This window comes from Heterodontus francisci, chromosome 3 (genome assembly GCF_036365525.1).
Source record: "Heterodontus francisci isolate sHetFra1 chromosome 3, sHetFra1.hap1, whole genome shotgun sequence".
Classification (NCBI taxonomy): Eukaryota; Metazoa; Chordata; class Chondrichthyes; order Heterodontiformes; family Heterodontidae; genus Heterodontus; species Heterodontus francisci.
This window is the reverse complement of record NC_090373.1, coordinates 110,117,951-110,143,451: the sequence shown is the minus strand read 5'-3', so window position 1 is coordinate 110,143,451 and position 25,501 is coordinate 110,117,951. Positions and strand designations below refer to the sequence as shown.

Here is a 25,501-nt window from a genome sequence, read left to right as displayed (position 1 = left end):
GCACTTCTTCGCACTAAGGGTCGTGGAAATCTAGAACGTGTTCCCCCAAAAGCCTGTGCATGCTGGGTCAATTGAAATTTTCAAGACAGAGACTGATAGCTTTTTGTTAGGTTAGTGTAACAAGCAATACAGAACAAAGGTGAGTAAATGGAGTTGAGATACAAATCAGCCATAATCTAACTGAATGGCACAACAGGCTTGAGGGGCTGAATGGTATGCTCCTATTCCAATGTAACTTGCATTTATATAGTGCTTTTAACAGAGGACAAATGACCTAAAGAGGTGGAGTTTTTAAAAATAGATGCCAAGCAAAGAATGAGATATTACCAAGAGGAGTGATCAAAAGCTTGGTCAAAGATGCATCAGGAGGAGACTCAAAGAAGAGAATGGAGGTGGAAGGTTCATGGACAGCAGACAGCATGGGGTCTGTAGGAAAGTGCATCAGCTCAAGTTAAATGGTTTGACATAAGCATAGAACATGATGGGATAGGTAGCATATAATGAGAAGGATGCCTAATTAAGCTAACAAAGCATGATTATAATAAACTAATACAATTAAGGTCTAGGGAGAATGGAAGATTACTAAGAGAAAAGGGATGAACTAAGCTGAGCAATATAAGAGATGTGGCCTTGAGAGGTACAGATAAGAGGTGCAGGCCCACAGTTTCATGTTGAGACCATACTGACTGAGTATGAGTAACACTGCAGACAAAGAAACTGTTCAAGGAGGTGTGTTACAAGGTATAAGTGTGTAACAAAGCCCGTTGGGTGAACTCAGCTTTAAGAACAACCTTGAATGCTGATGCATTCAAGCCCTTGATGAACCTCCCGCTGGTGAGTATATGGACGTATTTCTTGCTTGTATTACTTGTATGTTGTCAAATAAAATCTCTGTCTCATTGATATGAGTCCTAATCTTGTGCCATTATTCAGAGTGTGGATCACTCCGACAACTGGGTCCAAGGGTGAGATGAAAGACAGGGATGCGGATAAGAAATTTTAATTGAAGACACTGAGGTAATGGGAGTCAATGTAGGTAAGTAAGGACAGGGGTGATGAGCAAGTGGACTTGCTACAAAATAAGCTTGAATTAAAGTTTATGGAGGATAGAGGTTCAGACTTGAAGTTTTCAGCGGCAAATAAGCTGACGTACAGCGCAATAATACAGGAATGGAAGTAGACAGGATGTGGGATATGAAGTTCAGCTTGGGGCCATACTGGATGCTGAGATTATGAACAGTGTGGTTTAGCCTAAGACTGTGGCCAGGAAGGAAGGTAGAGTTGAATGGCAGGGTACAGAGTTCGTAGTAACTGCCGAGGTAGATGGCTTTAATCTTCCCAATGTTCGCAGATAGGTACTGCAGAGTCAAACGGGAAGTATCTGGAGGGTAGTCCAGGAATGCTTCTGTACTGCTGCCAGTACTGGATGCAAATGGAACAGACAGAAGCATCTACACTGCTGAAATTCTGCCATTATGATGTTCGGGCATAGCTGATATCAGGAATTTAAGCAGAGTGGAGGAATAAAATCTGCCTCAACCAATACTCCAGAATGTGCCTTGGGAATACAAACATACGAATTAGGAGCAGGAGTAGGCCACTTTGCCCCTCAAGCCTGCTCCGCCATTCAACAAGATCATGGCTGATCTGATTTATCTTCAACTCCGCCTACCCCCAAATAACCTTTCACCCCTTGCTTATCAAGAACCTATCTACCTCTGCCTTAAAAATATTCAAAGACTCAGCTTCCACTGCATTTTGAGGAAGAGAGTTCCAAAGACTCTCGATCCTCAGAGAAAAAATTTCTCCTCATCTCGGTCTTAAATGGGTGACCCCTTATTTTTAAACATGATCCCCAGTTCTAGATTCTCCCACAAGAGGAAACATACTTTCCACATCCACCCTGTCAAGATCCCTCAAGATCTTATACGTTTCAATCAAGTCGCCTCTTACTCTTCTAACTCCAGCAGATACAAACCTAGCATGTCCAACCTTTCCTCATAAGACAACCCGCCCATTCCAGGTGTAATAAATCTTCAAAATGCTTCCAACGCATTTACATCCTTCATTAAATAAAGAGACCAATGCTGTACACAGTACTCCAGATGTGGTTTCACCAATGTCCTGCATTACTGAAGCATAACCTCCCTACTTCTGTTTTCAATTCCCTCACAATAAATGATAACATTACATTTCCTAATTATTTCCTGTACCTGCATACAAACCTTTTGCGATTCATGCACTTGGACACCCAGATCCCTCTGCATTACAGAGCTCTGCAATCTCTCACCATTTAGATAATATGCTTCTTTTCTATTCTTCCTGCCAAAATGGACAATTTCACATTTTCCCACATTATACTCCATTTGTCAGATCTTTGCCCACTCACTTAACCCTTCTATATCCGTTTGTAGCCTCCTTATGTCCTCTTCACAACTTATTTTCCTACCTATCTTTGTGTCATCAGCTAACTTAGCAACCATAGCTTCGGTCCCTTCATCCAAATCATTTATATAAATTGTAAAAAGTGGAGGACCCAGCACTGAGCCCTGTGGCACACCACTTGTTACATTTTGCCAACCAGAAAATGACCTATTTATGCCTACTCTCTGTTTCCCATTAGCTGGCCAATCTTCGAGCCATGCCAATATGTTACCCCCTACAGCATGAGCTTTTATTTTCTGCAATAACCTTTGATGTGGCACCTTATCAAATGCCTTCTGGAAATCTAAGTACAGTACATCCACTGATTCCACTTTATCCACAGCACTTGTTACTTCTTCAAAGAACTCCAATAAATTGGTTAAACATGATTTGCCTTTCACAAAACCATGTTCACTCTGCCTGATTACCTTGAATTTTTCTAAGTGCCATGTGCATTTTGCATACAGCACACAGGTTCTGAACACATCCAACTTACTTTTTATGATTTTTCAACTCTAAATTAACAGCATATCAGAATTGATAATGCAGCGACTGTATGCCCGAAAAGCAAGGAAAGCAGATAGAGAAACCATCACATAATTTATGAAAGTAACAAATCTTGACCTAGTCAGATCAATATACCGAAAAGAAAAAAATGGGTTAAATGCTTTGAAAAATCCTCAAGATTCTTTTCCTCAGCAACTAAAATTTTTAATTCTCATAATAAGATTTTAAAACATTTTTTAAACATTACATATTTTACAATAACATGATTAAATTCAGTGAATAGTCTTCTAATGCTTTTTAATGCTTTCCCTGATGTTTTTACTTTAACCCTTCAGCTTGTTACAAAAATATAGGCTTCAACTAGATTTCCCGTTACAATAACAACTTATATTTATATAGCGCCTTTAACGTTAATAAAACATCCAAAGACGCTTCACACATGCATTATAAAACAAAATATGGCACCAAGCCACACAAGGAAATATTAGGTCAGATGACCAATAGCTTGGTCAAAGAGGTGGGTTTTAAGGAGTGTCCTGATGGAGGAAAGTGAGGTCGAGAGATGGAAAGATGCAGGGAGAGTATTCCCGGGCTTAGGGCCTAGGCAACTGAAGGCGGGGTCGCCTACGGTGGAGCAAATAAAATTGGGGATGCTCAAGACGCCAGAAATCTTGGAGGGTTGTGGGGCTGCAGGAGATTATAGAAATAGGGAGGGGCAAGGCGGGATTTGAAAACAAGGATGAAAATTTTAAAATCAAGACGTTGCTTGACTGAGAGCCAATACAGGTCAGTGATCGCAGGGGTAATAGGTGAATGGGACTTGGTGCGAGTTAAGACACGGACAGCAGAGTTTTTATATGGCCTCAAGGTGGGAGTCAGTTGCCAGCGTTTGCCAGAGCTGGCGGGCAGCCATAAAGACAGGGCTAAAATGTGGCGAGTCGAAGAGACTTAGTAGTTGGCAGGAAAAAAGACAGAGGCGCAAGGGGAGAGCCAACTGTGCAACAGCCCCAACAAACAAATTTCTCTGCAGCACCTGTGGAAGAGCCTGTCACTCAAGAATTGGCCTTTATAGCCACTCCAGGCGCTGCTTCACAAACCACTGACCACCTCCAGGCGCGTATCCATTATCTCTCGAGATAAGGAGGCCCAAAGAAGGTTAGGAATGGCTGAATGTGGGAGACCAGCCAGGAGTTTTTTTTGGAATAGTCAAGTCAAGAGGTAATGAAGACATGAATGAGAGTTTCAGCAGCAGATGAGCGAAGACAGGGGCAAAGTCAAGTGATGTTAGGGAGGTGGAAATAGGTGGTCTTCGTGATAGCGCGAATGTGTGATTGGTATCTCATCTCAAATATGACACCAAATTCGCAAACAGGCTGGTTTAATGTCAGACTTTTCCCAGGGAGAGGATAGAGTCGGAATGGAGTTTGGAGTGGGGACTGAAAACAATGGCTTCAGTCTTCCTAATATTTAATTGGACAAAATTTCTGCTTATCCAATACTGGATGTCAGATAAGCAGTCTCATAATTTAGCAACAGTGGAGGTGTCGACAGAGGTGGTGGTGAGGTAGAGGTGGATGACATCAGCGCACGCTGTGCTTTCGGGTAATGTTGCTTAGGGGCAGCACCTAGATGAGAAATAGGAGGGGTCCAAGGATAGATTCTTGGGTGGCACCAGAGCTAATGGTGCGGGAGCAGGAAGAGAAGAGGAGTCACGACTATATCTTTACATTCTGTATTCATGGGCCTTGCAACATGCCCCAGAAATCAACAGTAGGTTTCTGAACTAATATGGGGCATCTCCCCTCAAAGATTTGAATGTTTTTGCTTTCTCCAAAAGACTTGGAAACAAACTTATAACTCAATTCTCAAAGCTTTATTTTAGACAAGTTATTTATAATATTAGCAACAGCTCCACTGTTCAATTTTCTGTGTTGACATTCAGGAAACAAGATAAGATTGGCTATTGAGATGATGGGTGTAAAACTTGAACATGTAGCACAGCCGGAGACAGCGTTGCGAAAGCTGGAGACTCTCCTACTCGAGCTCACTGTGCCTCCAGCTGCTCCTGGCATATGTCCCATGATGGGAAGGGTGCCACACAGGCATCCTGTGCGCGCTGGAAGCCGCTGAACTAGTGTCATGGCATCACTCAGTCCTACCAGTTGATTTGATGCTCTATTTGTGAGCTTGGACCACGCAGGTCAATTCAACTTCTCATTTGTCACTCAACAAAGAACATGCTTTCAGCTGCAAGAGGGGTTCAGCATTATTTCAAGGGCTAAGCACCCTATTTGCAGTTAAGCTAATTTAGAATAACTTCTGCTATTTCAAGTATTGGAAGTACTGTGGAGTGTTTTTGGAGGTGTTGTGGTGAGTTCCTTGATTTGGCAAAGAGCGTTAAGGCATCTTCACAGGGAGGGCAGAGGATATGATTACCTGTCCACACAAAGGCTGCAACAGGTATGGGGGCAGCAGCTGCAGTGTCTCTGGGTCTTCAGCACATCAGGGAGATGGAGCAGAGGCTGCAGAGAGGGGAACTCAGTTTTTTTAAAATTCATTCATGGGATGTGGGCGTCGCTGGCCAGGCAAGCATTTATTGCCCATCCCTAATTGCCCTTGAGAAGGTGGTGGTGAGCTGCCTTCTTGAACCGCTGCAGTCCATGTGGGGTAGGTACACCCACAGTGCTGTTAGGAAGGGAGTTCCAGGATTTTGACCCAGCAACAGTGAAGGAAGGCGATATAGTTCCAAGAGGATGGTGTGTGACTTCAACGGGAACTTGCAGGTGGTGGTGTTCCCATGCATTTACTGCCCTCGTCCTTCCAGGTGGTAGAGGTCGCGGGTTTGGAAGGTGCTGTCTAAGGAGCTTTGGTGCGTTGCTGCAGTGCATCTTGAAGATGGTATACACTGCTGCCACTGTGCGTCGGTGGTGGAGGGAGTGAATGTTTGTAGATGGGGTGCCAATCAAGCGGGCTGCTTTGTCCTGGATGGTGTCAAGCTTCTTGAGTGTTGTTGGAGCTGCACCCATCCAGGCAAGTGGAGAGCAGTCCATCACACTCCTGACTTGTGCCTTGCAGATGGTAGACAGGCTTTTGGGAGTCAGGGGATGAGTTACTCGCCGCAGGATTCCTGGCCTCTGACCTGCTCTTGTAGCCATGGTATTTATATGGCTGGTCAATGGTAACCCCTAGGATGTTGATAGTGGGGGATTCAGCGATGCTAATGCCGTTGAATGTCAAGGGGAGATGGTTAGATTCTCTCTTGCTGGAGATGGTCATTGCCTGTCACTTGTTTGGTGCGAATATTACTTGCCACTTATCAGCCCAAGCCTGGATATTGTCCAAGTCTTGCTGCATTGCTACACGTTCTTCTTCAGTATCTGAGGAGTCACGAATGGTGCTGAACATTGTGCAATCATCAGCGAACATCCCCACTTCTTATGATTGAAGGAAGGTCATTGATGAAGCAGCTGAAGATGGTTGGGCTTAGGACACCATCCTCAGGAAGTCCTGCAACTCAGATGATTGACCTCCAACAACCACAACCATCTTCCTTTGCACTAGGTATGACTCCAGCCAGCGAAGGGTTTTACCCTTGATTCTCATTGACCTCAGTTTTGCTAGGGCTCCTTGATGCCATACTTGGTCAAATGCTGCCCTGATGTCAAGGGCAGTCACTCTCACCTCACCTCTTGAGTTCAGCTCTTTTGTCCATGTTTGAACCAAGGCTGTAATGAGGTCAGGAGCTGAGAGGCCCTGGCGGAACCCAAACTGAGCGTCACTGAGCAGGTTATTGTTAAGCAAGTACCGCTTGATGGCACTGTTGATGACACCTTTCATCACTTTACTGATGATTGAGAGTAGGCTGATGGGGCGGTAATTGGCCGGGTTGGACTTGTCCTGCTTTTTGTGTACATGACATATCTGAGCAATTTTTCACATTGCAGGGTAGATGCCAGTGTTGTAGCTGGACTGGAACAGCTTGGCTAGGGGCGCGGCAAGTTCTGGAGCATAGGTCTTCAGTACTATTGCCGGAATACTGTCAGGGCGCATAGCCTTTGCAGTATCCAGTGCCTTCAGTCGTTTCTTGATATCACACGGACTGAATCGAATTGGCTGAAGTCTGGCACCCATGCTGCTGGGGACTTCAGGAGGAGGCCGAGATGGATCATCAACTCGGCACTTCTGGCTGAAGATGGTTGCAAATGTTGCAGCCTTATCTTTCGCACTGATGTGCTGGGCTCCCCCATCATTGAGGATGGGGATATTTGTGGAGCCACCTCCTCCAATTAGTTGTTTAATGGTCCACCACCATTCATGGCTGGATGTGGCAGCACTGCAGTGCTTCGATCTGATCCATTGGTTATGGGATCGCTTCGCTCTGTCTATCGCATGCTGCTTACGTAGTTTGGCACGCAGATAGTCCTGTGTTGTAGCTTCACCAGGTTGACACCTCATTTTGAGGTATGACTGGTGCTGCTCCTGGCATGCCCTCCTGCACTCTTCATTGAACCAGGGTTGGTCTCCTGGCTTGATGGTAATGGTAGAGTGGGGGATATGCCGGGCCATGAGGTTACAGATTGTGGTTGAGTACAATTCTGCTGCTGCTGATGACCAGTTTTGCATTGCTAGATCTGTTCGAAATCTATCCCATTTAGCACGGTGGTAGTGCCACACAACACGAAGGAGGGTATCCTCAATGTGAAGGCAGGACTTCATCTACACAAGGACTGTGCACTGGTCACTCCTACCAATACTGTCCTGGACAGAAGCATCTGCGGCAGGCAGATTGGTGAGGATGAGGTCAAGTATGTTTTCCCCTCTTTTTGGTTCGCTCACCACCTGCCACATACCCAGTCTAGCAGCTATGTCCTTTAGGATTCGGCCAGCTCGGTCAGTAGTGGTGCTACCGAGCCACTCTCGGTGATGGACATTGAAGTCCCCCACCCAGAGTACATTCTGTGCCCTTGCCACCCTGAGTCCTTCCTCCAAGTGTTGTTCAACATGGAGGAGTACTGAGTCATCAGCTGAGGGAGGGCAGTAGGTGGTAATCAGTAGGAGGTTTCCTTGTCCATGTTTGATCAGATGCCATGAGACTTCATGGGGCCCAGAGTCGATGTTGAGGACTCCCTGGGCAACTCCCTCCCTACTGTATACCACTGTGCCGCCACCTCTGCTCGGTCTGTCCTGCCGGTGGGACAAGACATACCCGGGGATGGTGATGGCAGTGTCTGGGACATTGTCTGTCAGGTATGGATTCTGTGAGTATGACTATGTCAGGTTGTTGATTGACTAGTCTGTGGGACAGCTCTCCCAACTTCGGCACAAGCCCCTAGATGTTAGTAAGGAGGACTTTGCAGGGTCGAGAGGGTTGGGTTTGCCGTTGTTGTTTCTGGTGCCTAGGTCGATGCCGGGTGGTCCATCCGTTTTCATTCCTTTTTATTGACTTCGTAGCGGTTAGATACAACTGAGAGGCTTGCTAGGCCATTTCAGAGGGCATGTAAGAGTCAACTACATAGCTGTGGGTCTGGAGTCACATGTAGGCCAGGTCAAGTAAGGACAGCAGATTTCCTTCCCACAGGACATTAGTGAACCAGATAGATTTTTTACAACAATCGACAATGGTTTGATGGCCATAATTAGACTAGCTTTTTAATTCCAGATTTATTAATTGAATTCAAATTCCATCTTCTGCTGTGGTGGGATTTGAACTCATGTCCCCAGAGCAATACCCTGGGTCTCAGTGTAATGCCCACTGCCAAGTTTTAGCTGAACTCCTCCATGCTCCTTGGCAGTGACTGGAAGCTTATCAGCACTCTCTTGTATGCTGCCCCACTAAGGTTCACATTTGAGTGCCCTGTAGCTGAAGTCGTCTGCAACTTCACCCTCCAGTAAGCTGGCAGGAAAACTATCCTTTCCCCTGGCCTGGCTGCAGTCCACTCTTGCCCGGTGATTCACCATGCATAGATCCCAACTCTATACTTGCCTCTAAGGAACGTGCAGTGCTGGTATCTCATATAGTTGGTATGATGGCTGCTAATGTCAAATCAAGTGATGCGGCATCTTCATAAGTGCTGTGCTGTTTCTCTCTCTCCTTCTCCTGAAAGTGCTGTGGCTAGGCAGGCAGGAGTTCTCGGGTTTATGAAAGGAAATCATAAATGGGAATATTGGGGTGATGGAAGGGGATGGAAGAGGAAAGCAAGAGGTCCAAGGTCACACGAACAGCAGCTTGTTCATCATGCCAGATAGCTGGATGAGGGTGAGCTGCGCGCTGAAAGGCACGACCATATCATCACCCTCAATGTTCTCTGAAACACCAGATGCCACAGGCTCTGTCACAGCCGGCCCCATGATGCGGAGAGCCATCTCTTCCGTGGGGCTCAGGAGGCGCAGGCATCCTTATCCTCCACCAATTCTGCTCCCTTCCATTGTGTACCACCTTGTCCTGTAAGAGAGAGGGCAGAATGTCAGTGATTGTGTCGCACCATATGTGGGTGATATGCCTGTTATGGTCGAATAGGTGAAGGTATATGGAAGCAGTGGGAGCTGGGTTGACGCTGGCATCAGTAGAAGGTGTGCCTGGGTGAGGTGGAGTATTTGGATGTTCGGCATGAGGTCTGAGTTCCAGGGATGCAAATAGGCGAATGATGGGAGCATGGTGCATTGAGTAGCACGAGAGATTGGTGGTGTGGTGAGCAGGAGATGTCATGTGAAGATGAAGTCACTGAACTTGACCAACCAAAAAGGATCATTAGTCTTCTTTTGGCACTGCTAACAGGTCCGTGGGGTCAGATTCCAGGAATTGACCTCCTTGGTCACCTGCTTCCAACTCCCTTTGAGAGTGGTCCTTGAGGGCCTTCTGGCCCCCCACGGAATCATGGCATTTCTCCTCCTGTCCACCTCCATGACTAAGGCCTCCAGTGCCAGGTTTGTGAACCTGGGAGCCCTCCCTTTGCCCTGCTGTCCAATTTTCTTTCATCAGAATTGTAGAAACAGCATTCAGCTGCGGCTTCCTGTGATTCATTGCAGCTTCCCTTTAAAAGGGAAGGCTGACTGCACCATGTGCAATTAGCAGTTGCTGCTTGGTCCCCTGCTGAGCACTCAGGCAGCCAGCAGCACAGGCCCCACTCAGTCCAACGCCACAATCAGATAAATGAGAATACAGCACCAAGTTTGCGTGCTGCCTAACTCCACGTCAACGGATGCAAGTAGATCATGAATTGCGACCCCCCACACCCAAAAAAACATGGACCAATTTCTAGTCCAATATTATTTTTTTTCTCAATGGAAGAGTTGAGGTTTCTTTATTTTGCCAAGTGACTGAAATCATGGAAGATCAACTTAAATTACTGTATTCCTCCTGACTGGCTGCTTTCAAATTACAGTGTCAGTTTTGAACAGCAAAATATAACACATGTATACAGAACACAGATTTAATATACTTACCTTTCAGTCTGCATAAAGTTAGGTATGCCCCAGATACCAGCCACTTCATGAGCTTGTCCCATTCCTGCTCTCGTTCTCCCTGCACATTCCTTATTGCCACTTCAGTCTCAAACATCTGGCCCTACCCACCACTCTGGGATGTGCCTTGTCTGGGCAACTGTTACGTCACATAACTCAAGGTTCTACACAATAATGGCAAAATTACCACTGCATGGAAACTCACTTCCATGGAGATAAAAAGAGCTGCCTCAAACTTTGATGATTTCAACACTTAGGCAAAAACAGAAAATTTAATCTAACTTGATTTCATCAATCTTGGATACTATTAAATACCCCAAACAATCTAATGGCATTATTAGAAAAAAAATTCCAGTTCACTGGCAGTGAAACTGCATTCAGTCAGAACAATGGAATTACCTTACAGTTGCTTTCCATTTCTGTTCCAAATCTTTTTCCAATTTTTCCAATTTGAGTTTCTCCTCTTCTTTTGCTGCAGTCAGTCTTGCCTCATATTCCTGCCTTTGCTGCTCCAATTCTCCCTATGGCACACAAGGACATTATTCCGCCTACTGTAGTAAAGTAATTATTTAAGAGCTACAAAAAAGGTAACTTCTACTCGACTTACTTATTTGAAGCAGCATGCAAATTGGATTGTTACTAAAAGGGTTTTATCCCAACACTTCTATCTTGCTTTAGAAGATACCAAATCTCTACGAACCAAAACCTCTACACTTCTTTGTGCAATGACTGGGATAGCATTTGACAGGGCTACTAATTACCCTTCATGTGTGATATAATGTACCAATGTTTAGATTGATGTCCACCAAATACCACACTGTCAGACCATCTTATTCAGGCTAAAAGTGAAATAATTACGACAGCAGAAAACCATGACCAGCACAGTACTTGACTTGAACAATAAATAAAGTGCTTTAAAATAGGAAAAATAGCACACTCAAGTTTTTTTTAAAGTTCTGATCAGTATTTTTTGACTGAGTTGCAAACAGCCATTACTTGGGAGGTGACTCACAAGGAAGGACACCCTCTAAACATCTTAAGTGGTAGAAGCAGGGAATGGGTGGCCAAGAGCTTTTCTTAAATTATGTCTTGCCTTCAACTGTCAAAGGAGGCTGTTAAAGGAGGGTAATTTTAATGATAAAATAAACTCTTCTTATAGATCAGTCATAACAACCACTGTCTAGCATGTTAATGAGCTTAAGTATCCTTCTGACCATTTGATAGTCAATTTCCTTTTGGTACCTGACAACAATTACAATCATAATTTTACTGGATTCTTGAAAGTCTATGAATGCTTTTAAACAACTTGACTTCTCTTAGAACAAAGCTTCATTGATGGCCTAACCATTAGAGATAATGAATGTCTTCCAGTTTGTGATTCACATTTCAAAGAAGTGTTGCCCCAGCAACCAGCTCGCTTTGACCTGACTAGTTTCTAAGTTCAGATCACGGCACCAAATGTGGCTAGCTGTTTCTTACTGAATCTGTGGCACATTAGCCACTTTTACATATTTACTATCCTCGCAGTATCAGCTATGAGTCAGCTGGTAACATGCTCACTTCTGAGTCACAAGACTGTGGGTTCAAATCCTACTCCAGGGCTTGAGCACAAAAATCAGGGCTGACACTCCAGTGCAGAATGCTCTCAGTCCCTCAGATGGAGTTGCTGTCTTTTGGATGAGATATAATACCAAGGCTCAGTCTGCCCTCTTCAAAGAGCAGAAGAGTTATCCCCAGTGACCTGGACAATATTCACCCTTCAATCAACATCACTAAAACAAATTATCTAGTCATCATATTGCTGTTTGTGGGAACTTGCTGTGCACAAAGTGGCTTCGCATTTCCTACATTACAATGTACGTCATTGGCTGTAAGCATTTTAGAATATTCTGTAAAAGGTGCTGTATAAATGCAAATCTTTTGTTTTCTTTTTCACAATCACAGAAAATAAAACTTATTTTCATCTGTAGCTACCTAAGCCCATCTTTAAACATTAACTTTACTTACTGAAAGTTATATAACACAGGAATTTTCCCTATTTTTTATTGGTTGAACATGTTACTTTTGTCACATGGATTTCTTACAAAACATTAATGAGACAATTTATTCTTCCTTCATGTAAGATTTGATATTTAGGAAGGCAAAAAATATTAATGAAATGTGAAACTACAGATATATACCTGTCAATTTTATTGCAGAATTTGTCAATTTTCTTATGATCTTGTGGTCTAATCCCTCTTCAAAATCAAAATCTGCCTTAACTCTCAACTGGCATGGACACGCTAATTTGCTTAGGCATGCTTAAATCTTGGGAAATTTATCAACAAATATTTCGGAAGGGATTGTACCCAATTTCAGCATATTTTTGGATCAGGTTAGATCCTTAGAAGGGGCATCATGTGCCAAAAGTCAGAGAACTAAGTCTTTCTTAACAATTAAAGCATACAAAAGGCATGGTCATTTTTCCAGCTATGTAACTGACACTGACAGATCATTCAGCAACACTTATCTTGGACAGTGGAACAACATTCTGTTCAATTCTTGTTCGAGAATGTGGCAGCCTTATTCATTTACTCCTGTTACTCAAACAAACAAACTTCCACAAATGAAATGGCTCATCAAACCCTCGCACAGAGTCTGGAACAGGCTTTCCACTGTTAGAACTCATGGAATGAAAGATGACAGCTGAGACAGAGTTTCAAGTCGGTCACCAGAAAAGATCCATACAAATTCTAAAGACAGGGATTGACAAAGACCAAATGCCTCTTCCCACTCCCTATTTTGTTTTTGAGAGAACCATCCCCATGAGGTAGGCATGGCAAGTTGCTAAAAATGGACCAGAAAACAAACTGAAAAACAAACTATGTCCCTTCAGTCTCAAGAAATATCAATAACATTAGCAGTAAGCTCCCCCCAGCAAGATTGCACAACAGTAGATGAAGTATTAAACTGCTCAGTTACAAGTAAAACGCTTAGCAGACATGAATTTTTTAAAAAGGAAATGGAAAGTGAATGGGTCCTCCATGAGGTATTAAAAACAGCCCATCTATATATATTCTAATTCTGCAATGAGGTTTCCAATTGTTCTTTAAAACAAAACTAAATGCCTAAAGTAAACTTCTCTGAGCGACGGCAGAGACACTGACAACAGAACGAAGGGCATGAATGAAGTTTTTTTTTGTAGTCTGGCAATCCAGGTGATTTTGACTTGTACGATGTAGATAGTATCTACTTAAATGATGGTACGACCAGGTGAGGAAGGGGTCTAGGGCACCCTTCTCAGCCATTTCTTGATTTGGCATTAACAGGGTTTAACTTTTAAAAGAGTGTTTTTTTCGCTTCCCCTCAGTGAGTCCTTGCTCACTGCTCTCTAACTGTAATTGTAAAGGAATCAACCAAACAGGTTTTCTTAGGTTTAAACAAGAACAGTGAAAGTTTATTAACCTTAAAACTCTACCTCAGTTAAAACTACTAAGAATGCATGACGCAACCATGCTAACATGCATACGTGATCAACACAGATGCAAATAGAGAAAGAGGAGGAGAAAGAATTAAAGGGGAGTGGGGGGGGAGGTTTGAAGTAGCAGATGGAATTCAGTTACTGGTCTGGGTTAGATGTAAAGTCTTTAATTGAAGTTAACTCTTGCAGTTCTCATTGGGGCCCACTGCACGCTTTCAAACTTGTTTCGCTGGTACCAGAAGGCTGCAGAGGTCTTCTGTCTTGAGACTTATGTTACTTCCATGGGTCCCTGGAACTTTGTGTAAGAGAGAGAGAGAGAGACAGATCTTGCTTCTCTTTGGTCTTCAAAAGCAGTCTGCCTCAAAACTTTACTGTGTGCACAATTGGATCAATTCCCAGGTTGGCTAACAGGTTGGTCATGTGATTAGCTCTTTGTTTGAGACAGCATCACCTGGGAGGTTTGTTGATTCTTCAAAGCTCACTAGACACACTCAGTGGGGGTGGTGGAATGCTGGCTGTTACACAGACAATGACTCTCAATCTCTTTTGATCATCACTATTGACAAACCCCATCTGGCTAATTGAATCAGGGAGCACTCCCATTGTCTCGCTAGGCAACTGTCTCTCAGAATGCAAATGTACAGCCATGTTTTCAGCCACTGCTCTGTGGTCTTCTTAAACAAGTTATGTTCAAGGTCCAGTAACAGTTCAAATAGTGTTTCATATGACGAAATTAATATGTTTCAATTTGGCAGGCGTGGTTTCTGTCACACCTCCACATCCGGCCAAATGAACTGCGACATTAATGGGAGCATTTCATTATAAATTAGAAGGAAGAGAAAGTACAGGAAAACACACATGCATTTCTCTCATTCATTCAGAAATCTTGAAATTATTACAGCCTGTCTTTCCTTTGCAGCAGTGCTGCTTTAAACTGCCCCTTTTTTTGAGGTGGGTCTGAGATAGTTATGTGTTGCCCAAGGGAATTAAAGTTTCTTCACTATCAGCCTGCAATAAGTTGGGAATGGGCATCCCAATAAACATGTGATTTTTGGGGAGGTTTGCATTTTGCACATTTCCATGATCGTTTAGGGTAGCTTTGTTCCTGTTGGGGTCTGCAGGGGGATAGTTAGATTTAATTAGCCCTAGTTTGGAGTTCTGATCATGGGAGTCAGCAATGGGTGGACCCACTCTGATCTCTCTTTCAGTGTTCTGATGAGTCATGCAAGTGCTTTTCTCTTTAGGATGTGTTTGTTTCCCTTTTCTCTTGACTGTGGGGGGGATTCTCTGCTGATCTTCCCTTTGTCCTCTGGGACACTCCTGCTTACAGGTATTTATCCAGATTCTATTGCACTCCCTGTGGCACTCTGATTAGGTGAGGCATTACCCTCAATGTTTCTCTGCCCTTTTTAGGACTTTCTTTATCCCTGCCGGTTTCTGTAAATGCTGTTAGCAACTCTGGTGGGGTGTTTCTGGCATCTGCATTTATATAGGAGGATTTGGGTCTAATTTTTCCAACTGTTACAACCAGGTGAGAAAGGTGTCGAGGGGTCTTTCTCAGCCTTCATCTGGTCTTATTGTAACAGGGTTTAATTTTAAACACACTGTGTATTGAGCTTGTTCACTGCTTTCCAATTATAAGGCAAAGAAATGAGCACAAATAGCCTTTGTTAAAGGAGAAAAGTGAAATTTTATTAAAACTTAAACTCTAATTCAGTTAACCCCTATGGATACATGCTGTGCCCCACACTAGCATGCATATGCGATACGCACATACAAATAGAGACAGAAAAGAGAAGAAAAAATAGAGGTTTGAGGCAATATCAGAAGAATTTCTTGCTCCTGTGCTTCGAGCTCACTGTAGTCCTTTTGTAGGTAATTCTTGCTTTTCTTTGGGGTCCAGTATTCTTCTTAAACCTTATTCACTATAGGAGACTTTTCTCTCTTGGGGTTCCTGTGTCTTCAATGCATCTTCAGTTTGGTGAGAAAGAGATGGGAGCAGACAGGAGAAAGGTCTTTTCAGTCCAGGAGCAAACAGCTTTCTGAGTTCAAATTCTCTGTGGCCAGTTCAAATTCAAAAAACTCCAAGTTAAGTCATGTGACGAAACTGGTCTGCCACATCTGTTTGTGTATTCGGCCATCTTAGCAGTTAACCGAGAATGATAGCCTCTCCACCTTCAACGTCTGGAATCAAAAGTCCATTGTGGATTAAATTGGAGCTTTGTCCTTTCCAAGTACTGTCTGTTACGATGCAAATGTATTTCCAGTCAAGGGTTAGCCAATCCAGTCAAGGGTCTAGTGGGTTTTGTTTTTAAAACAAGTTCTTTCTTTACTCCAGTAACAGTTTAAAAATCAATGTTCATGTGGCAAAATTAGATCTCATTCTTGGCAAATGGGGGCCTGCATGACACAACATTTCGGGATTGGCTAATCGGACAGTAGGGGTTTTCATTTGGGAATTCTCTCTGACTTCCTTTAACCTGTTCTCTTTGTCCCTTTTTCCCCTTTCTGTTCTCACTTTTTGCCAGACCTGTGCCTGTCTGTCCCCGTTTGTTTTTGGCAGTGGTCACTTACAGTTCACCAGCCCTCTGCTGTGGCACAGTGGTTAGCACCGCAGCCTCACAGCTCTAGGGACCCTGGTTCAATTCTGGGTACTGTCTGTGTGGAGTTTGCAAGTTCTCCCTGAGTCTGCGTGGGTTTCCTCCGGGTGCTCCGGTTTCCTCCCACCGCCAAAGACTTGCAGGTGATAGGTAAATTGGCTGTTATAAATTGCCCCTAGTGTAGGTAGGTGGTAGGGCATATGGGATTACTGTAGGGTTAGCATAAATGGGTGGTTGTTGGTCGGCACAGACTCGGTGGGCCGAAGGGCCTGTTTCAGTGCTGTATCTCTAAATAAAATAAAATTAAAATAAAAGGAGGTAGGGGTGCAGATTTCACTGTAGGTTGGGGTTTCTCCTCAACCTGGCACATGTGGCAACTCCTACGGTACTCCACCACATCTTTGTGGAGTTTTGGCCAGTCAAATTGCTGTCTTATGCGGGCTTTGGTTTTTCGTATACCGACATGTACAGCCACTGCAATCTCATGGGCCATTCTTAATATTTCTCTCCGGTACCTCTGCGGCACCACTACCTTGTGAACCACTGTCCACTCTTTGTCCTCAGGTCTTTGAGGAGAGCTCCACTTCCTCATCAGTACCTCATTCTTTAAATAGTAGCAATCAGGGACTCCCTCTGCTTCAATTACAATCTGGGCAGCCTGTGCTAACTCTCACTACTGGGTCGGCTCACTGAGCCACAGCTGGGAAAATCCATTTAATCCACTCCCTGGGTCCTCGAACTTTCCTTAGAAAGTTGCGGACAGACAGACCTCATGGTCATCTGCCTGCAGTGCCAATGCAGTCTCCTCTGGGGGAGCTAGTTTGGTCATGGCCCGATTCACTACACATTCAGGGGAACTGCAGGGGACCGTCTCCTGATACTGGCCTGTCTCTCTGACCTCTTGCCGTCTCTCTATCACTACTGGGGAAGCTACCACCTTCGCTCCTGCCAGATCATTTTCTAGGAGCAGGTCAACCCTGTCCACAGGCAAACTAGGGACAATCCCTATAGTCACCGGTCCTGAACCTAGGTCGCACTCCAAGTGCACCTGATGTAAAGGTACAGGCATACACTGCCCCACAATACCATTTACTATCATTCTGGTATTTACTGCACTCTCTGGGGGAAAGGTCAGGCCTTTTCCTGGTAAAAGGGATCGGGTGACCCCTGTATCCCTGATAATTACTATCGGTTTGCTTGTCCCATTCAAGGGGTATGGGGTTACTCTCCCTTCAGACACAAAATCCTGACAACCTTCAGGAATCCTATTAAATCTTCCTGCACCCGCAGCAGTATGTTTTCTGGGTCTTACTATTGCTGCAGTTAAAGCCACAGCTTGTTCAGCTGTGCATTCCATCAGGGTCCCTCCTCCTTTACCAAGCAGGTGTACATAGTTTCCAGAAGTCAGCTCTTAGATGACCTGCTTTATTACAATGGAAGCACACAGGTCTCCAGGTCTCACTCCTACTTACAGCACCTCCTTGTTTGGCTGGAGGAGGGCTCCCTTTGTCTCCTGCTTTTCTTTCTCTCCTGGGACTGCTTGGGCTCCTATCCCCTTCCCACCCTTTGTCCCTTTGCGGATTTGTGGGGGTGACAAGGAAAGGTTTTCCCTTGGGGAACCAACTTGTATATTAGAACAAACTCATCTGCCAGAACTGCAGCTTGCCTCACTCTATGTACATTTTGTTCCTCCACATGGGTCTTTATGGAGGGGGGGGGGGGGGGAAGAGAGTTTTTAAATTCCTCGAGCAAAATCACGTCTGAGGTTTTCATAGGTGGAACTTTAAGAGCCCTCAACCACTAGTCAAAAGCCAGCTGCTTACTTCTCTCAAACTCCAAGTAAGCTTGATCAGTCTGTTTCTCGAGGATTTGGAACATCTGGCGGTAGGCTTCTGGTACTAGCTCATATGCCCCGAGGATAGCATTTTTTATTCAGTTCATAATTTGATGACCTCTCATCTGGCAACGGGGAATAAACTTCATGGGCTTTTCCGGTTATCTTAATTTGCAGTAGAAGAGTCCAACTCTCAGCCAGCCATTTTAACTGCCTTGCAAGTTTCTCAAAAGATACAAAAAATGTTTCCATGTCTCCCCTACTGAATTTTTGAATCAGTTGGGAAAATTTAAAAATTCAGTACACAGCCCATACCACTTGTATTTTCCATGCTTTCACTGGGGTTATTCTGTCACTCCCCAGTTAACTCAAGCCGCCTCAGCTCTCTTTCCTCCCGTTCCTTCTGGAAATTTCTTTCTCTCTCTCTCCTGTCTTTCTTTTTCTTTCCCCCGTCTCACCCTTTCTCTCTCTCTTTCCCTGTCTTCTAATTCAAGTTTCCTCTTTTCCAGTTGTATCTTTCCTAACATTACCCTGTTGGAATCTATTTCTAACCATCTCTCTGATTCTTCAGATTCAAGGGAAAAATGGTTGGTCACTAGGAGTTCCGATTTCCTAGCCTTGGCACAGAAAGTGATCCCACACTGCTCAGCATTATTTCTCAACCCTTCCATCGACAGTGTCTTTAACTTATCCCATGTTACTTCACCCTGGCTTGGGAGTGCACTATGTTGGCCAGGGGCTGCAAGAAATACAGAGTCTGTTACAAACTGTTGAACAGTTCATGAACTATAGTAACCTGGAGCTCAGACATTGGCCTGTGCTGGTAAAAACCAGTTTGAACTAATTAATTTATGTGACAAGACAAAGGAGAGATCACAGGAATAGAGCCTTATTTGGACACGGTGTGATACCGGGGTCTTTGGGCCTGGGCCAATTAGGAGAAAATACGAACGAGGTGAGCAGGCTTAAACCAACCGGAAAGAGACAGCATAGTTTTGAAGAGATAAGAAAGAGAATAAGTATAGAGATTCTCGGGCATAGAGCCAGCGAGAAACTCTGGAGACCAACCATCGCGGAAGTGGAAGACCCTGCGTGAGCAACGGGGTGACGACGTAAAAGAGAGAGAGAACGGAACGCCTGGCCAGCATCAGCTCTCCCCTTTTTCGGGTATTATCCTTTGTTTTCTGTGACTAGGTCAGGGAAAGGTCAGAGGAACCTAGTGGGTGTGCTTATTGATTCTAGCTAGCTTTGTTATTAACTGTATAACCCAGTCTGAGTTGCATGCTTTTGTCTAACCAAGTGTATAAGCCTTATTCTTACATTGTACAACAACGTGAATAAAGTAAATTGATAGTTAAAGAAAGGACTGAGTTTCCTTCCTCTTTGTACTAAGCCATTAACTGTAGCCGGTGGATTAGGTGGAGCGTGGCTCTCCTGTAACCCCGATATCCCAAACACCCAGCCTGAGCCTGAATTAAGAGGACTTAGTCCCACGTGACGGCCAGGATCAAGTGGGTGAAGGGAATAAAGGGGCCAAAGGGGAGTTGACTCCGCGCCATGGTTTACAACTGGCTTCGGTTCCGGACATGTTATTATTCCAGCACACACAACCACAAAAAAACCTGTATTATAATCTTTTCTCATTTTGATTGGGATCAATTTGATTTCCCACTTCCAATTTCTCGTTGGTCTGTGAGTCCAATCGGATGCTAGCCCCCAAATTTCTGATACGACCAGGTGAGGAAGGGGTCCCCTCTTGGCCTTTTCCTGGTTAGACTTTTAAAACACTTTTTTTTTTACCTTCCCTTGGAGTCCTTGCTCACTGTTCTCTAATTGTAAAGGAATCATACAGGTTTTCTCAGGTTTAAACAAGAAAGGTGTAAGTTTATTAACCTTACAATACATGATGTAACCGCGCTAGTACGCATACGCGATAGACATGCACACAAATATACAGAGGAGGAGAAAGAATTAAAGGCGGGGGGGGGGAAGGTTTGAAGTAGCAGATGGAATTCAGTTACTGGTTTTGGGTTAGAGAGAAAGTCTTTGATTGAAGTTAAGTCTTGCAGTTCTCATTGGGGCCCAGTGCACACTTTCAAACTTGTTTTGTTTGCACCAGAAGGCTGGAGAGGTCTTCTGTCTTGAGGCTTAAGTTACTTCCATGGGTCCCTGGAACTTTGTGTAAGAGAGAGAGACAGACAGACAGACCTTGCTTCTCTTTGGTCTTCAAAAGCAGTCTGCCTCAAAACTTTACTGTGTGCACAATTCAATCAATTCCCAGACAGGCCAGCAGGTTAGTCATGATTAGCTCTTTGTTTGAGACAGCATCACCTGGGAGGTTTGTTGATTCTTCAAAGCTCACTAGACACACTCAGCGGGGGTGGTGGAATGCTGGCTGTGACAAAGACAATGACTCTCAACGTCTTTTGATCATCACTATTGACAAAACCCATCTGGCTAATTGAATCAGGGAGCATTCCCATTGTCTCTCGAGGCAACTGTCTCTCAGAATGCAAATGTGCAGCCATGTTTTCAGCCACTGCCCTGTGGTCTTCTTAAACAAGTTATATTCAAGGTCCAGTAACAGTTCAAATCGTGTTTCATATGTCGAAATTAATATGTTTCCATTTGGCAGATGTGGTTTCCGTCACAATGGAAAAAAAACTGTTACTTTTTAAAACGGTGATAAATAGGAACAATTACATTGGAAAGGCTGCATATTTGCTTCAATTTTGGAATGCACTAAACAATAGAATATTAGGGATGCTTCTCATTAAAGTTAAAATAATTACAGCTCAAAGGAGTTAATGATCATGGCAATCCAATTGTTCCATGGAAATCACGAGAGCAGAATTGTTAAATTTACTTCTTTAATATAATCACTGTAGGTTATTTATTTGCAGTTATTGGATGACGGTACAAACATTGAACATTTGTTAAATTACCAACAGCGACATACATTTATACAGTGCCTAACAAAACATATCTCAAGATGCTCCACAGCAGCATAATCGGACAAAATTGGGTGAGATGGTGGCACAGTGGTAATGTCAATGAACTAGTAATCCAGAGGCCCAGGTTAATGCCCGAGGGACATGGGTTCAAATCCCACCACAGCAGTTAGTGGAAATGAAATTCAATTAATTAATAATTGATATTTTAATTTTAAAAATTTGGAATTGAAAGCTCGTCTCAGGAATGGTGCCATGAAACTATCATCGATTGTACTAAAAACCCAACTGGTTCATGAATGTCCTTGAGGGAAGGAAATCCACCAGCCTTACCTGGTCTGGCCTACATGTGACTCCAGACCCACAGCAATGCGGTTGACGCTTAAAGGCCCTCTGAAATGGCCTCGCAAGTCACTCAGTTGTCAAGGGCAATTAGGGATGGGCAACAAATGCTGGCCTTGTCAGCGATGCCCACATCCCATAAAAGAATATAAAAGAAATGACACAATCTAAAGAGAGAGGTATTTTTGGGGGTGAGGGGTGACTAAATACTTGATCAAAGAGATGGGTTCCAAGGAGGACTGTGAGGTGGAAAGGTTTAGGGAGGGAATTCCACAGCCTAAAACCGAGAAGGCGAATAAAGGCACAGGTGCCAATGCTGGGGTGAAGAGTCTGGGATTCACAAGAGGCCAGAACAAAGAACAGTACAGCACAAGAACAGGCCATTCGGCCCTCCAAGCCTGCACCGATCTTGATGCCTGCCGAAACTAACACCTTCTGCACTTCCCGGGCCCATATCCCTCTATTCCCTTCCTATTCATATATTTGTCAAGATGTCTCTTAAACGTTGCTATCATATCTGCTTCCACCACCTCCCCTGGCAGCAAGTTCCAGGCACTCACCACCCTCTGTGTAAAAAAACTTGCCTCGCACATCCCCTCTAAACTTTGCCCCTCGCACCTTAAACCTATGTCCCCTAGTAACTGACTCTTTCACCCTGGAAAAAAGCTTCTGACTATCCACTCTGTCCATGCCGCACATAACTTTGTAAACCTTTATCATGTCGCCCCTCCACCTCCGTCGTTCCAGTGAAAACAATCCGAGTTTTTCCAACCTCTCCTCATAGCTAATGCCCTCCAGACCAGGCAACATCCTGGTAAACCTCTTCTGTACCCTCTCCAAAGCCTCCACGTCCTTCTGGTAGTGTGGCGACCAGAATTGCACTCAATAGTCTAAGTGTGGCCGAAATAAGGTTCTGTACAGCTGTAACATGACTTGCCAATTTTTATACTCTATGCCCAGACCGATGAAGGCAAGCATGCCGTATGCCTTCTTGACTACCTTATCCACCTGCGTTGCCACTTTCAGTGACCTGTGGACCTGTACGCCCAGATCTCTCTGCCTGTCAATACTCCTAAGGGTTCTGCCATTTACTGTATACCTCCCACCTGCATTAGACCTTCCAAAATGCATTACCTCACATTTGTCCGGATTAAACTCCATCTGCCATTTCTCCGCCCAAGTCTCCAACTGATCTATATCCTGCTGTATCCTGACAATCCTCATCACTATCCGCAACTCCACCAACCTTTGTGTCGTCCGCAAACTTACTAATCAGACCAGCTACATTTTCCTCCAAATCATTTATATAAACTACAAACAGCAAAGGTCCCAGCACTGATCCCTGCGGAACACCACTAGTCACATTCCTCCATTCAGAAAAACACCCATCCACTGTAACCCTCTGTCTTCTGAGCCAGTTCTGTATCCATCTTGCCAGCTCACCTCTGATCCCGTGTGACTTCACCTTTTGCACCAGTCTGCAATGCGGGACCTTGTCAAAGGCTTCACTAAAGTCCATATAGACAACATCCACTGCCCTTCCTTCATCAATCATCTTCGTCACTTCCTCAAAAAACTCAATCAAATTAGTAAGACACGACCTCCCCTTCACAAAACCATGCTGTCTCTCGCTAATAAGCTCGTTTGTTTCCAAATGGGAGTAAATCCTGTCCCGAAGAATCCTCTCTAATAGTTTCCCTACCACTGACGTAAGGCTCACCGGCCGATAATTGCCTGGATTACCCTTGCCACCCTTCTTAAACAAAGGAACAACATTGGCTATTCTCCAGTCCTCTGGGACCTCACCTGTAGCCAATGAGGATGCAAAGATTTCTGTCAAGGCCCCAGCAATTTCTTCCCTTGCCTCCCTCAGTATTCTAGGGTAGATCCCATCAGGCCCTGGGGACTTATCTACCTTAATGCTTTGCAAGACACCCAACACCTCCTCCTTTTTGATAATGAATGACTGAGACTATCTGCACTCCCTTCCCTAAGCTCATCATCCACCAAGTCCTTCTCCTTGGTGAATACTGATGCAAAGTACTCATTTAGCACCTCGCCCATTTCCTCTGGCTCCACACACAGATTCCCATCTCTGTCCTTGAGTGGGCCAACCCTTTCCCTGGTTACCCTCTTGTTCTTTATATATGTATAAAAAGCTTTGGGATTTTCCTTAACCCCGTTTGCCAATTACTTTTCATGACCCCTTTTAGCCCTCCCAACTCCTTACTTAAGTTCCTTTCTACTGTCTTTATATTCCTCAAGTGCTTCATCTGTTCCTAGCCTTCCAGCCCTTACAAATGCTTCCTTTTTCTTTTAGACCAGGCTCACAATATCCCGTGTTATCCAAGCTTCCCGAAACTTGCCAAACTTGTCTTTCTTCCTCACAGGAACATGCTGGTCCTGGATTCTAATCAGCTGACGTTTGAAAGACTCCCACATGTCAGATGTTGATTTACCCTCAAACAGCCGCCCCCAATCTAAATTCTTCAGTTCCTGCCTAATCTTGTTATAATTAGCCTTCCCCCAATTTAGCACCTTCACCCGAGGACTACTCTTATCCTTATCCACAAGTACCTTAAAACTTATGGAATTATAGTCACTGCTCCCGAAATGCTCCCCCACTGAAACTTCGACCACCTGGCCAGGCTCATTCCCCAATACCAGGTCCAGAATGGCCCCATCCCTAGTTGGACTATCTACATATTGTTTCAAGAAGCCCTCCTGGATGCTCCTCACAAATTATGCCCCATCCAAGCCCCTAGCACTAAGTGAGTCCCAGTCAATATTGGGGAAGTTAAAATCACCCACCATTACAACCCTGTTACCTTTACATCTTTCCAAAATCTGTCTACATATCTGCTCCTCTACCTCCCGCTGGCTGTTGGGAGGCCTGTAGTAAACCCCCAACATAGTGACTGCACCCTTCCTATTCCTGAGCGCCACCCATATTGCTCGCTGCACGACCCCTCTGAGGTGTCCTCCCGCAGTACAGCTGTGATATCCTCCTTAACAAGTAATGCAACTCCCCAACCCCTTTTACATCCCCCTCTATCCCACCTGAAATTTCTAAATCCTGGAACATTTAGCTGCCAATCCTGTCCTTCCCTCAACCAAGTCTCTGTAATAGCAACAACATCATAGTTCCAAGTACTAATCCAAGCTCTAAGTTCATCTGCCTTACCCGTTATACTTCTCGCACTGAAACAAATGCACTTCAGACCACCAGTCCCGCTGTGCTCCGCAACATCTCCCTGCCTGCTCTTCCTCTTAGTCTTACTAGCCTTATTTACTACTTCCCCCTCATTTATTTCACTTGCTGTCCTACTGCTCTGGTTCCCACACCCCTGCCACACTAGTTTAAACCCTCCCGAGTGACGCTAGTAAACCTCGCAGCCAGGATATTTGTGCCCCTCCAGTTTAGATGCAACCCGTCCTTCTTGTACAGGTCCCATCTGTCCCTGAAGAGATCCCAATGGTCCAGATATCTGAAACCCTCCCTTCTACACCAGCTGTTCAGCCATGTGTTTAGCTGCACTATCTTCCTATTTCTAGCCTCACTGGCATGTGGCACAGGGAGTAATCCCAAGATTACAACCCTGGAGGTCCTGCCTTTTAACTTTCTACCTAACTCCCTAAACTCCCCCTGCAGACCTTGTTACTCTTCCTGCCTATGTCATTGGTACCGATGTGTACCACAACCTCTGGCTGTTCACCCTCCCCCTTCAGAGTGCCCTCTGTCCGTTCAGAGACATCCTTGACCCTGGCACCAGGGAGGCAACATACCATCCTGGAGTCTCTTTCACGTCCACAGAAGCGCCTATCTGTGCCCCTGACTATAGACTCCCCTCGAACCATTGCTCTTCTGCGCTTTGACCCTCCCTGCTGAACAGCAGTGCCAGCCGTGGTGCCACTGCTCTGG

At 44.6% G+C, this 25,501-nt stretch overlaps 1 protein-coding gene across 3 annotated transcripts in view; it reads right to left on the bottom strand.

Annotated features, from left to right (window-relative positions):
- fam184ab (family with sequence similarity 184 member Ab) overlaps window positions 1–25,501 on the bottom strand; it is a 228,215-nt gene that overhangs the window by 100,326 nt on the left and 102,388 nt on the right. For all 3 annotated transcript variants that reach the window (XM_068025446.1, XM_068025447.1, XM_068025448.1), the window contains exon 8: window positions 10,792–10,913. In XM_068025446.1, coding sequence (XP_067881547.1) covers window positions 10,792–10,913 — 122 coding nt within the window. The remainder of the gene's footprint in view (window positions 1–10,791; window positions 10,914–25,501) is intronic.